This window comes from Antennarius striatus, chromosome 1 (assembly GCF_040054535.1).
Source record: "Antennarius striatus isolate MH-2024 chromosome 1, ASM4005453v1, whole genome shotgun sequence".
Classification (NCBI taxonomy): domain Eukaryota; kingdom Metazoa; phylum Chordata; class Actinopteri; order Lophiiformes; family Antennariidae; genus Antennarius; species Antennarius striatus.
In genome coordinates, this window is record NC_090776.1 from 15,299,550 (window position 1) to 15,313,367 (window position 13,818).

General features: G+C 38.6%; 1 protein-coding gene across 4 annotated transcripts in view; it reads right to left on the reverse strand.

Moving 5' to 3' along the window:
- Positions 1-3,300: 3,300 nt before the first annotated feature.
- Positions 3,301-13,818, reverse strand: part of LOC137599383 (protocadherin-9) — a 236,245-nt gene continuing 225,727 nt past the window's right edge. For all 4 annotated transcript variants that reach the window (XM_068320310.1, XM_068320294.1, XM_068320301.1 and 1 more), the window contains one exon: positions 3,301-4,724. In XM_068320310.1, coding sequence (XP_068176411.1) covers positions 4,354-4,724 — 371 coding nt within the window. In that variant the 3' untranslated portion in view covers positions 3,301-4,353. The remainder of the gene's footprint in view (positions 4,725-13,818) is intronic.

Genomic DNA, 13,818 nt, shown 5'->3' on the forward strand with positions numbered 1-13,818 from the left:
TTACGACCCCGATTGGTCCCGACAGATCGGTCGTAATTCGACATGGTCGTAAATCGACTCTTAAGTAAAAATTAAATCCAGCAGTGCTGGTTCTTGGCTGTGGGTCACCCGGATCGTCAGCTGGGGCAGCGTGTGGGTTTGTGGGAGCGATAGACGATCTTTTCATAATCATTGTGAGCTTTGTCTGAATTGTTCGTTTCTTTTTCTCCTCATAAATTTCACGATATGGACGGAAAGCGTCGTTTGCCATCCGTTCAATCCTTGCAAATGTTTCTATGTTCTATGTCCATTTCTTCAAAGTGTGCACAGAGTTTATTTAACAGGGAAAAGCCTTCTGACAAGCCTTTGGTGGTGAACATTTTTTCTGTTTCCTCCTCTTCTTTCTCTGCTTCTCTTCTCTCTTCTTCTTCCACTCTTTCTTCTTCCAGCGCGATCAGTTCTTCTTACAGTGCGATCATTCGTGAGTTATCCAAGGAGAGGTTTTTTGCCAGTTTCACTATTTTCTCCCGAATCTGATCAAGTTATTCGTCACTTTCAAATCCAGCAGAAGAGTTCACGTAACGCTTGACAGTTTTTCCATACGCCATTCATACATATCTCCGTCACAGCCTCCTAAGCAGCCCAGCCCATCAGTAGTGGGCTGGGCTATTGATCTCACAGTGTGGCTGAACAGCGTGTGTGCGCCGTGGGGACTGAAGAGAGCGCGGGAGCCTCAGAGCGTGAGTACTGTGGCTGGAGGGAATGCCCGCGTTACCCGGACATTGTGGTCGTAAAGTCGATCGGTCGTAAGTTGCATGGGTCGTAAGTCGACGACTACCTGTATATATAATGTATGTGTGTGTGAGTGTGTGTGTGTAAAAAATGTGGAGGAAAAAACATTATACCATATAACCTTGTGTACAGAGCTGAATGCTGAATTTAGAACTAAAGACTTTTTAAATTTTCTGATGGTATAGGTTAATTCCGCTTTCTTGGGTCTGTCCTTGGCGTGGCGAGGGGGCTTGTGCGTTCCAGTGACCCTGGAGAGCGATACCGTCGGGAGCTTGCTCCTGGTAGGGTCACCCATGGCGGGCCAGTCTCCAGGGTAAGTTTCAGACAAACAAAGACGTTAGGTGGCAGCCCCACCAGCCGGCTATCCTGCGGAGGGCTAACAACCCACCCAGGAGAAACCCTTTGTTACGAAACTGACCAGAACAAGAAGTCGGACTGACCAACATGATAACGGACCCCAGCCTGCCCCCGACCAACAAATACGGATCAACCTTCGTTGTTGGACCCGTGTCGCCACGCGGAACGTCCGGACACTCCTTTGGCCCGGAGCTGCCACTCTGCTGTCCCGAGAGCTCTATAACATCACTCTGGCAGGGCTCTGTGAAGAACGATGGCAAGGCAATGGTGAAACAAGCAGGTGACCACTGCTACATCTGGAGCGGCCCCGAGAGACGGACAGGCCTCTATGGCGTGGCACTTGCCTTCCCAAAGGCCCTTCATAAGTGACTCATCAGCTGGACTCCTCAGAGCAACAGACTGTTGTCGGCTCGCTTTCTCGACCAACATGGCAAGATGACAGTAATTGTTGCCTATGCTCCCACCGATGTCGCTGATGAGGATGTGAAGGATGCCTTCTTTGACCAACTCCATCAGGCTGTTGGCCAAGCCCCACCACATGACATCACCATTATTCTCACTGACGCCAATGCCACTCTTTCCAGCAGTGATCAGTCCACAGGCTCACCTGTTGGCACAACTTTTGCTGACAGGCTTACAAACGACAACGGTCACCACCTTCTCCTTCTCTGCCACCACAACAACCTCTTTGTCGCTGACACTTGGTTTCCCCGGAAACTAATCCATCACTGGACTTGGTACAGCCCAGATGGCAGAACCAGGAAAGCGTTGGACCACATCCTCATCTCCCGACGCTGGAAGTGGTTTGACATGTGTACAGAGGAGCAGAGCTTGGCAACACTGACCACCTCCTGCTGGTGGCTCAGCTTAAGTTAAAGCTGTGAGACAACCAGCACACCAAGACTCAACCTCGCATGGACTCCTCCCTACTCAGACCGCAGGATGGAAACGACCTTGAGGCAAGCCCCGCACCCGATGGCTTGACGTCAATGCGGTCGACCTCTGACAACAGGGAGTTGTTGTGGAGGATGCAGAGCAGCTGGCACAAGACCGCCAGCGTTGGAAAAAACTGACTCATCTGGTTGGCTCAATGCACAGGGACGGGACACCCCACCATCGCAAGAGCCCTACTGACTGACTGACTGACTGATAGGTTAATTCAATACAATAATACAATTTTATTAGGCTGAATCTATACAATTAATTCATTCATTTTCTGAACTACTCCGCAGGTCATGACTTATGGGCTAGAGGTGAGGATACTGTACACTCCGGGCATGCCGCCACTATATCACAGAACCTCACAAAAGACTCACGCCTAAAGACAATTCTGAAAATCCCAAAGCAAACCCACGCAGACACAGGGAGAACAGACCAACTGCACAGAAATTACTTGAACCTAAGAACTTGCTGTGAGGCAGCAGTGCTACCCGCACACACAACAGACATTCATATTTTGTAGACAAATTAAGCATACAGATAATTAAAACATTTATTGCAGTAGCTGTATACCTGTAACAAAGAGTAACTGTTTCACGATCTGTGATGTCAAACACCCTCACAACTGACAGACATACTGCGAGAAGCAAATCACTCCACCCCATCTAATTTCTTAATGTTGTGACATAAATATAAATGTGCTTTACAAATGGAATGTTTCTTTGATGCACAAATCAAGTCTATTCCAATGGGGAAAAAAAAGACACATAAATAATAAAGTCATTCTTTTTTAAGTTATATATTTTAGCATGCTATTCCATTGAGTAATTTGCCTTCCATGCTGTGGAATGAAAACATTTCAGACAGTGGAATGACAGATGTTTGCTCATCGTTGATACATTATCTGCGCTTACCTTTGTGTTTGCATTTAACAACTTGATTTTGACCTTTGTACTGTGTGGGTATGTTTTTGTTATTTTGCATTCAGCAAACATTCAATGCATAGGTATTTAATTATATGAAAGGATATTTTCTGTAGCCAACATGTTCTTGTCATTTAAATTAAATATCATGAAGGCACAGTGATTTAAAACCATAGACTGAGTGGAAATAAATAATAATTATATATTATATATATATATATATATATATATATATATATATATATATATATATATATATATATATATATATATATATATATATATATATATATATATATATATTGTGAGGTTCAATAGATTGCAGTTAAAACTGAGTTTGCTCCCAAATTGATTAAAATCTATACAGGAATAAGATCAAAGCTAGATAAAACATTTAGCCATTTACAAATATATTGCTACGTAATTGTACTGAACACCTTCAAAAGTTTGTATAGAGTAGCACTTTCAAAAAGCTTTTTCGTCTTTATAATGCACATATTGAGCACAGACATCTTTCATACAAAATATTTTTTGATTTTCATTTTTTTTCCCCAAAAACAAAAGTTCGCCAGTGATTTTGCAGTAGATTAATAAAATTATTACGAAATATTGGCAGCAGTAATTATATTATGGGAAGGAAATGTGTTTTAAATCATATGAACATATGAAATATATGTTGTTCTGTAAAGACTTGGGTAAATGTTTCTTGTTTTTGTACATTATGACATATTATAGATCTTTGTCCAGTTGAAATCCAAAATCTTGGTAACAAGCCATTAAGGTTACAACAGCCAAGAACTGCCCTATTCACTGTGGTTATTACGAGTACATGATAGTGGTTAATAAGTCTTATTTACAAACACATAGACAATGACAGAATAAACAAGTGTCCACTAACTGTGACATTAGATCAACACTTCTGCAACATAACTCAATATTCTTTGTGTCGATAAATATAGTCCTGAACAACTCAATAACAACCACACCACAAACATTTGTATATACTAGTAAGCCATCATAGTTTTTTTTTTTTCTTGTAGTTTGTTGTCATTTTTTCCAGTTTACGCATGTACTTTCTCCACTTGTCACACATGAAGTGGACAAAAATGTTACGTTGAAGAAATCCATGGAAGTTCATAAGACAGAGGTTTCCTCTGAATTGATAGCAAAGTTGACTTGTAGCAAACAAAGCATATGCGCTATACTTTTGTGGCTTATAAGGTACATGTGGCTGTCACACTGCAGAAGCATCAACTTAAGTGCGAAGAGATGAAACACACAGGAAATGATAGATGAGAAAGCTTTTTTTTTTAAACTGTGTCATAATATAAGGATGTCTCACAGCAAAGAAGCAAAGTTTGACTTATAGCTGCTGGTCCTTTGGGCTGTCTGGGCAAGAGGTCGACTGGCAGGACCTCAGACTCACCAGGGGAATATCAGCCATGCTACTGCTGGTGAATTGTCCTTGTCCACTTCCAAATTGCTTCCTGTCACCAAATGGCTCTGACTGCCCACTTTCATTTTTCCAGGTTCTGGTCAGAGTGTGTCCATTGAGGAGTTTGTCTTTGGGACCCCACTCCCTCTCAGATCCAAAACTGGACACAGGTGACTTTGGCTGCTGGTATGTTCCCAATGTCGGGGGCATCCAGCAGTTGTCTGAATGTCCCAGGACAAGGCATTCCTGTGTACACATCTCTGTTGCTTCCACAAGGCCACGAGGTCCTAAGAGGCCATCTGAAGGATAAGAAAACACCATTGTAAAATAATTGAAAAGCAAAAGTCCAACATTAGCTAAACATTTAACTTCATAGCTGTCATATAAATGATTGGATACATTCAGGTAAAACTGAGATTGCTATAGAAAATGGATTTCAGTATTATCAAGAATATTTTTTTGATAATAATTTCTAGCCAAACAAAAGCACCCTGAGCCAGATATCAAAACCTCTGCCAGACAGTCTCTATTAATTCCATTAACTGCATACCCAAATTCAAATTACATTTCTCCATCAAGTAGTTCATTGGTTTCTGATAAAAATGTTCAAAACCACCCTATATTTGTCAAAAAGGTAGAAAAAACAAATTTTCCTTGGAAGGGGTAATGAATGATGTGATTCACATTTTCTAAAAAATCCTGACTTATAAAAAATTATGTACCAAAGGTATCATTTTACGGAACCGAAGTCTTTCATTTATTCTGTATATCTATTCTTTTCTTTCTTTTATTTACTTTATAGAATAACTTTTTGTAGCAGCTATGTCAGTAATATGTCTTCTCTTTTGGCACTCAAAATTATGGATTGCTTTCAGCCTCAAAACACCCACTGCTGACTTGATGCACAAGACACAACATGCATACTTCTGTTACCATTTAATTAGATTACACTTATCATCAATTATCAATGAACCAATTTGAATTGGTCATGCCAGCATGAATGACTTAGGTATTCTCAGAAACTGCACATCTCCTGGAAATGTTTACCACAGCTATCCCCAGTTTTATAGATCATCAGGCAAAAAAAAAATCATGCAGTGAAAGTTCTGTGTGAAACTCCTCATCAATGAAAGACATAAGAGGAGAGTAACCAGACTGGTGACAGGGAATCAATACATACTCAAATTACTGTATGTTACAACAGTGCCATATCTGAGGCTTCAGCTGGCATAGACTCACCAGAATAGGAAGATTTGAAATTCATTGCCTGGTTGGAAAAATTGCTATCCCTGCCGGCAGGATCACAATTAAATGTAAACAACATGAGGCTATGGATCCACCCTGCCTTGTGTCACAAGAACAGGCTGGTTTGGGGGACATTTTCTTGGCACATAATAGGCCCCTAAATACCAAGTAAACATTCTTTAAATGTCACAGTCTACCTCAGTATCGTTTCTGATCATGTGCATCGTTTTGCAGCTGCAGTCCACTCATCATCTAATGCTTAGCCACAGAAGCGAAAAATATTAATCATCTCAAACTCTTTCATTGAACATTACAGTGAGTTCACTTTGGTCAAATCACCTCCACGGTCACCACATCTCAATCTAAGACAACACTATTTGGATTCCATGGAACGGGAGATTAGCAGCGTACATTTTCAGCCTGACATATCTGCACAAATTGCCTTGTTCAATCATCTAAACATGCACTGGATTTTTCACAGGACGTTTCATCAGCTTGTTGAATTCCCGCCATGATTAAAGTAAAGTTATGGGTTAAATGGGGCTACCAAGCAGTTTAGGAAAGTTAGCCAAGACTACAACATGGGAATCACTGCGCAAAACCCCGATAACTGGTGTCAAAGGCCTGATTACACAACAGCAACTCTCGGAATCTCTCAGAATTGTCATTAGTACAAAACCCAGTGAATAAATAACTTTGGCAGCAATTTACTTTATTCGAAAATATTTCAGTAACAAATTAACAGCATTGTAGACAGCATCAGTTAGGTTGTTGAGTTTGTTGTGCTGTTGTGTGAAGGCCTGGCAACATTTCAAAACCTTTTAGAAAGTTTGATAAAGAGCACACGAAAAAAGAAAGAAAAGAAAGAAATAGGATCAGCTGTTTCTCTCCAGACATCCAGAGAGTTGGATTGCAAACAAGCCTTAAGTCCTAAAAGTGAACGAGTGTGGAGAGTATGGATGATTAAGGATTTTGAGGAGGATAAAATGATGAATGACTTGTATTTGGGACATTTCAGCATGAAGTGAAATGTTTAGTGTCTTCATAATATGCTACCTACTGCATACTATATATTGTATAATATATACTGCATTATCACAAGATCTTTCTTCACAGTAATAAGATGAGTCGATGATGTTAATTGAGTTTATTTCAAGAAACTAAATCTTTAAATAGGAAGAGACATCAATATTTGCAGATTTCAGATTCTGTATCAAAATTTATTTTCCGACTTAATGTCAATATCAAGGCTGTTCCAGATCCTGCAGACCATAATAGCGTAAAATCACATATCTTCACTAAAATGAGAAATATTTAAAGTAAAAATAGTGTCTCAGTAGAAACTATCCAGAAACAAAAAAAACCCAAAATGTTCAAGATAATTTTTGATACAGTTAGTCATCACTGAGACATTCTTCTGTAAGCCATTGCTACTATCTGGCTTCTCCCCTGATTAACATGTATCACAATTCAGAAATAAATAATGCTGTCTGTGCTTCAGGTGGTATTTGTTTTAATTTCATCTGATATAAAAACACACATGCAAAATAAGCCAGTTCTTTTACTTGAGAGACCATGAGATTATTTTTTTTAGTAATGTTTAACAGTCAGTCCTGTCTCTGTTTGTATATCAAGCTTCAAAGAGTGCTGAATTCATCAGTTTTCATCCGAAAAGAGCACTTATAACAAATTGCTCTAATTTTGTCCTTTCGTTTGACAAAACAAATTGAAAAAAACAACAAACACCCTAATTGTTTGGTGGGTATTATTAATATTAATAATATTAATTAAAAAAAAAATATTTCAAAGACCATTTAAAAAAAATATTTTTGGACCTGTTTTACTTCTCATTAACATTACACTGGATTGTGAGTATTTGCTGAGACTTATTACAGAAACAACATGTACTGGTGACCTCTTATGTCATTTTTTATTGAGTCGTGGTGACTACTAATAAAACCACAAGTAGGATACATTTTCATATTTCAACTAATCTAATTAACAGATTATGGAAATTTATATTGAATGAATACCAAACTAATTTAATTAATTTTAAAAACGTCAGTAAATAACTGCATTTATTGCTACATCTCCATATACCTCAAACCTGGCTAATATTTAAAAAAAAAAAACTATTTAAAAAAGTCAAATATTTCATAGTTTCCCTTTAATTGTGCATATTTTTAATTTTCCTTTATACTTTATATCCTCATTTCAATAAAACAGAGTCTCCCTCTCATTTACTGTTTTCAGTGGTTTAACAGGTCTTTCATGTAAAACCACTGTCCATCAATTCTACTTTCATAAGAATATGTATTCATATTCCTCTGAGGCATGTGAAGAAATTCAGGGCTTACATAGAGAGTTAGTCACTCTTACGCATTAATGATCAAGTTTATCGCAAAACAGGCACCCATAATTGACATGTGAGGAGTCTAACCAAGATCCACATTATCACAAATGCTGGAGAAACCTCAGAGAGCAATGGTGCCCCAGAGACACCAAGCTGAATTCCTTCAAATGAGACTGTAGATGATCTGGGGCGCTGATAGAAAAAAGGGAAAGGACTGCATGGAATGTAGCCTTGAGCAGAGGAATTATTTACAGTCCTGATAATCATGGAACATGTTTGTTTTGTATTGGTGATTGAATGATTATGACATTGTAAAGTGAATTTATGAAATTGTTAAGTCCGTGATGTATTTGTTCCCTAACTTTTAATCATGCAGAGCTTGAAAAAAATTTGTGCATGAAGCTAAAAAAAAATCACAGTATGTGTGACAGTTTGTGTAATGATTACAGAAAATCATTATACTTTAATATCTGTCTGCTTTTTTGTGGCAAAAGAGCCAGTCATTAATCAGGGGTACTTTATGCTTTGCTATTATACCAATATAATATATAAAATAATGTATATGTACATAGATTGGCATGATCAGTGACCCACTTGGGCAGCAGCAGATGAAGTGTGAATGCCTGCTTAGAGATCATGTAGAAACTAAGCCTGATACCTGAAATTACCTGAAATACAAAAGAACAAAACATCAATTGGCCTACACAGCCCTGAGCTTAACCCCTTTCAAAGTCTGTGGGATGTGCTGGAGAAGACCTTGCAGAGTGGTTTGACTCCTATTATCAATACAAGAACTAGGCCAAAAATTATTGCAATTCTGGACAGAAATAAATGCTGTGACGTTGTACGAGGTTGTCGAAACAATGCCGCGGCAAATGCGCACCACAATCAAAGCTACAGGCAGTCCCACGAAATATTAGAGTGTGACTTTCTTTTGGCCGGGCAGTGTAGAACAAAAGAATAATAACACAAACTATATATATATATATATATATATATATATATATATATATATATATATATATATATATATATATATATATATATATATATACACACATAAGCAGCTGGATAGTACAGTGGTTAAGTCAACTGACTTGAATGCAGGAGTCCATCACCACATAGTGGTGATGGACAAAGAGCAGAAGAGAGCAGTGGTGATAGATGTGGCGATTCCAGCTGACGCCAACATCAGGAAGAAGGAACACGAAAAGATTGAGAAGTATCAAGGGTTGAAAGAACAGCTGGAACAGATGTGGAAGGTCAAGGTTAATGTGGTCCCCGTGGTAGTAGGAGAACTTGGGGCAGTGACCCCCAAACTGGAAGAGTGGCTCCAGCAGATTCCTGGAACAACATCTGAAGCCTCAGTCCAGAAGAGCGCAGTCAAGGGAACAGCTAAGATACTGCGCAGAACCCTCAGACTCCCGGGCCTCTGGTAGAGGACCCGAGCTTGAGGATGACACACAGATACCACCCCACAAGGGTGAGAGGGACTTTTTATTTATATATATATATATATATATATATATATATATATATATATATATATATATATATATATATATATATATATATATATATATATATATATATATATATAAAATATCAAACATCATATTAAACAAATTCATTTTAGCAATTTTTTAGGATTGGTATACCTTCTCTTTTGGTCAATTCATCATAAAACACAGTGTATTATCTTCCAGGAATCCAAAGCTCAAACATGCTTTACTCAGAGTGGCATCTCAGTAGACACGATTTTTAAAACAAAAGAAAGAGCATACAACACAGGACTCCATGCATCAACTTTTTTACTCGCTATCTGTTGGTGGATAACAAGATGGACTCCTATATTTCCATGTGTGTAGAATAAAGTTGGAGTAGAGATTTTTTTTCAATTAACCGAATTACCAGTTTTTCCAGCAGTTTGTAAATGCAACTCTCTTCCAACATCCACATTATGAGTCATTATTTTGTCTTTGTTTAGATTTGGTCACTGACTCCATTAATGTAATTGTCCATTATTTTCAAAAAGAAAAGACACAACTCACTCAGGTTTACTCCCCCTGCACGGGGTCCCAATTATAAACCTAACTGTTAGAAGATCTCAATGACTGAATCAAACTTGCTGTGATAGAAAATTACCTCCATGGCTCAATAGTACTTAGCTTTCTCTCAGTATCCTTTGCCAAAGCATAACCTTGCTTGGATCATTGCATCTCGACTTCCCAGTCCATATTCAGCCTGATGTTTCATGTTATGTATCACATTGTAAATAGCTTGGTTATTGAGCTCATTATCAGTGAGAATGAATTTGGCATTTTGAGTAATACAGTGTTCATGCACAGTAACAGAGCGGTACTTGTCAAAAGCATAATCAAGGATGTGTCACTGCTGAAACACATGTGACTTAGAAAAGCCCGGAGATTCTAAAATGACATTCTGCTACTTCTGCTGAAACCCTGAAGAGCTGAGGACAGATGATAAGCACTGACACACCATTATACTACATCAGTACATAAGAGACCACTGGGTATGTACCCCATTGTACAGCTGCTCCACAAACAAACCCGTAAATCTGAAGTAGATCTCGTCAGGCCCAGGGAAATATAGAAATTGTATGCTTGCCTGTTTTATTACCTCCACCAAGATGTGATGTTTTCACCTCCCTTAGTTTGTCTGTCTGATTTCATGTCTCTCTATCTGCAGGATCACACAACACCATTAAATGTTGTGGATCTGTATAAAGGGGTGGAGTCTATTACTAATGGACTACTAAATGGAATATTATGAAACTAGGTGGAAGTATAAGGTATGTCGCATGGTAGAATAAATAAAATTTTGCAAATACATTATGAATAAAAAATGTTTTCTTGAATGACTATAATTATGACAGGGAAAAATTGAAATTGTAAAGAGTTATATTATGATATTATGAGTGTCAAACCATGGTCAATCAATCAGTCAATCAATCAAACTTTTTTATAAAGCACCTTTCATACAAAGTGAGTAGCCCAAAGTGCTTCATATAAAAGCAATACAAAAACAGTTTACAAAAGAAATATCCCCCCTCATCCTCATCCTCATCCCCAACACACACACACACACACACACACACGCACGCACGCACACACACACAAACACACACACACACACAAAAATTTAAAAACACTGAGAAGGTCACAACATCATCTTTTTTTAAGTGCATAATGTAGAAACTGGGCTACTGCCATTCTACTCTTAATAGATTTTAAACAATACCAATACACCAGACTTCAGCTGTATAGTTCAAGAGTGCATAAAATGTACTATACATTATAACAGTCATCCTCATCAAGAGTGTCTAAAATGCAAAAATGAAAGTGTTTGTATCTTGTTTTATCTGCGCTGATTTGCATGTACCTTGTGGATGGAGTTAATCAGTGCAACTCGGAGTACCTAACCAGTCTGCCAAGGTTTCTGATGACATGCCTGCCACAGTCCACAGCCCCCTCAACTCTCTCCCCTTCCCTCCGGCACTGTGTTTTGTTGGGTTTTTGTTTGTTTGTTTAATTTTTTGTTTGTTTGTTTAATTTTTTGTGTGTTTTTTTGGTAGTTTATTCATCATGTGGATGCTCGTCCATCTGCTGACTCACCTCATAATTTGTGTATGGGTTTTGTTGTTGTTGTTTTTGTTTGTTTTACTTGATATACTGTATGAAATTATACACAATTTTCAGATTAAATCATGTGCATGCATATAACGCATATAATTTTATGCATACACACACACACACACACAGAGAGAGAGAGAGAGAGAGAGAGAGAGAGAGAGAGAGAGAGAGAGAGAGAGAGAGAGAGAGAGAGAGCGAGAGAGAGAGAGGCAGTACAGTAACATCATGTAAAATGTTCCGTTTGTGTAAAGGTCTGGGTATACTTGTTGCTCATGGTTACTGTGTTTCTCCCAACACATAGACACAAGAACAAGTACACACTCAATACACAGAATTGCAGGAGTAAATAGCCTGTGGCTGATGTTTTGGTGCAGCACCCCTGAGTGCTTTAAATAACATTGAGGCACAGGTGTTGAAGAAAGGAAGGAATAAAGAAGTGTGTCAGATCTGACTTTCGCTTACAGCAGTGTACGAATGTTGCAGATGTCCACCAAGACAGAAAACTTAAAGACAAAGAAAACATTAGATTGCCTGCTGTTATGGAGTCATTAGGATATGCTGGGGGCCAGTCAGTGAAGCTCTGCAGAAGCGGGTGAAAAAAAACCGCGCCATGAGCTGCTTAACGATGGACATTTTGACCAAACCACATTCACACGGCTCTCTTTCAATCCTCCTACTCAGCATCAACAGATCATAGGGGTTATAGAGTAGGAGAGAATCATTTTGTCCAGAGGTTGTTTGCAACTATCAGGGAGTATTCTTGTTTTAGTCTGCTGGCAATCACTAATGAGATAACATTTGGCTAATTAATTGGATGCACACTATCAGTGCTGGTGGGCCAGACACAGACCAACAACCTACAGCCTTCGGAATGTCAAGGGGGGAATGGTTTGAAGGGAGTTCTCGTGATTGAGTGCGGGGGATTTTGCGTCCATGGGGCTTGTTTATTTATCCACGCTGTTAAGCATACCCAGATGTTGTTATTTGGGGATGAATGAGGCTTTGTTTTGGTCCAGCATCAAGGCTAAAAGTGCTACACTGCTGTCTCTACCTGCTGTTCCAAAACCCACGAGATACATCTGGCACAATAACTTCTCTGTGCTGCTGTAGGCCACTTTGAACCTTTCATCCTCCACTACATACATGCAAACACTGCATACACCAAGACACATAATGACATATTATGATAAACATGACTTGTATTCATAAAAATCCCAGAGTAAATATATGGCAGCGTGATGAAATATGCATGGCATGGTGCTTAGTGTCCAATAAGGCATAGAATTGCACCTCCACACAGCTATGCAGGAAATTTTAAAACACGTCCTGTGATCTACAGAAAAGGCTATCTAGGGTTGTGCAGATTGTAGTGAAAAACAGAACAGAGCAACACACTGAATATGTCCTCTAGAGAATACTAGTCTGGCTGATGGATCCTTTCTAATGCTCCGTTTGAGGCCAGGCAGGAGCTCTTCACGAGAAGAGATGAAGAGCTGGAAGGAGGCAAAATAAAAAGAGTTTGAGAATGGAAGCGAAGGGTGGTTAGAAAAATAGAAAAAAAATACAATAGAGAAGTAGAAAAGGAAACTGTGAGGAAACACAGCCTGTCAAAAAAGGACACACATTTACATAATTTTCACAAGACCTAATAAATACTATCAGACCTCACTTATAAGTATGTTCAAATCTACTTGAAATTCAAATATTCAAAATAAGTGTGCTACTGATGACAGTGGAAATATACAGTATTATTCAGCTGTTATTAGCCTCATATCTTATTTCAATTTGTCAACTAAATGTCAAACAAATTAAATACACTACAACTCCTTTTTACAGGAATTTTTCCGTAAACATATATTGGACAATTAATAAACAGCTTGCTGTACATATAGCAGCCTACCCTCCTAGAGGGTAGGTGTGTCACTCACTAGTCACTCACATTTTGTGTACTCAGTCCGTACTGAGCATCTCCATCCTGCATTCATCTACACGGACCAACGAACTATCAGAATATTATACACAAATCATTTTTAAGCATATTCTTGTGGAATATTTCTTTCATATTTTGTGTACTAATAGGTTGCAGGAATTACGGCCCTGCAATCATATGGTTACATGTGGTAAGACAGCTGTCATATTTTT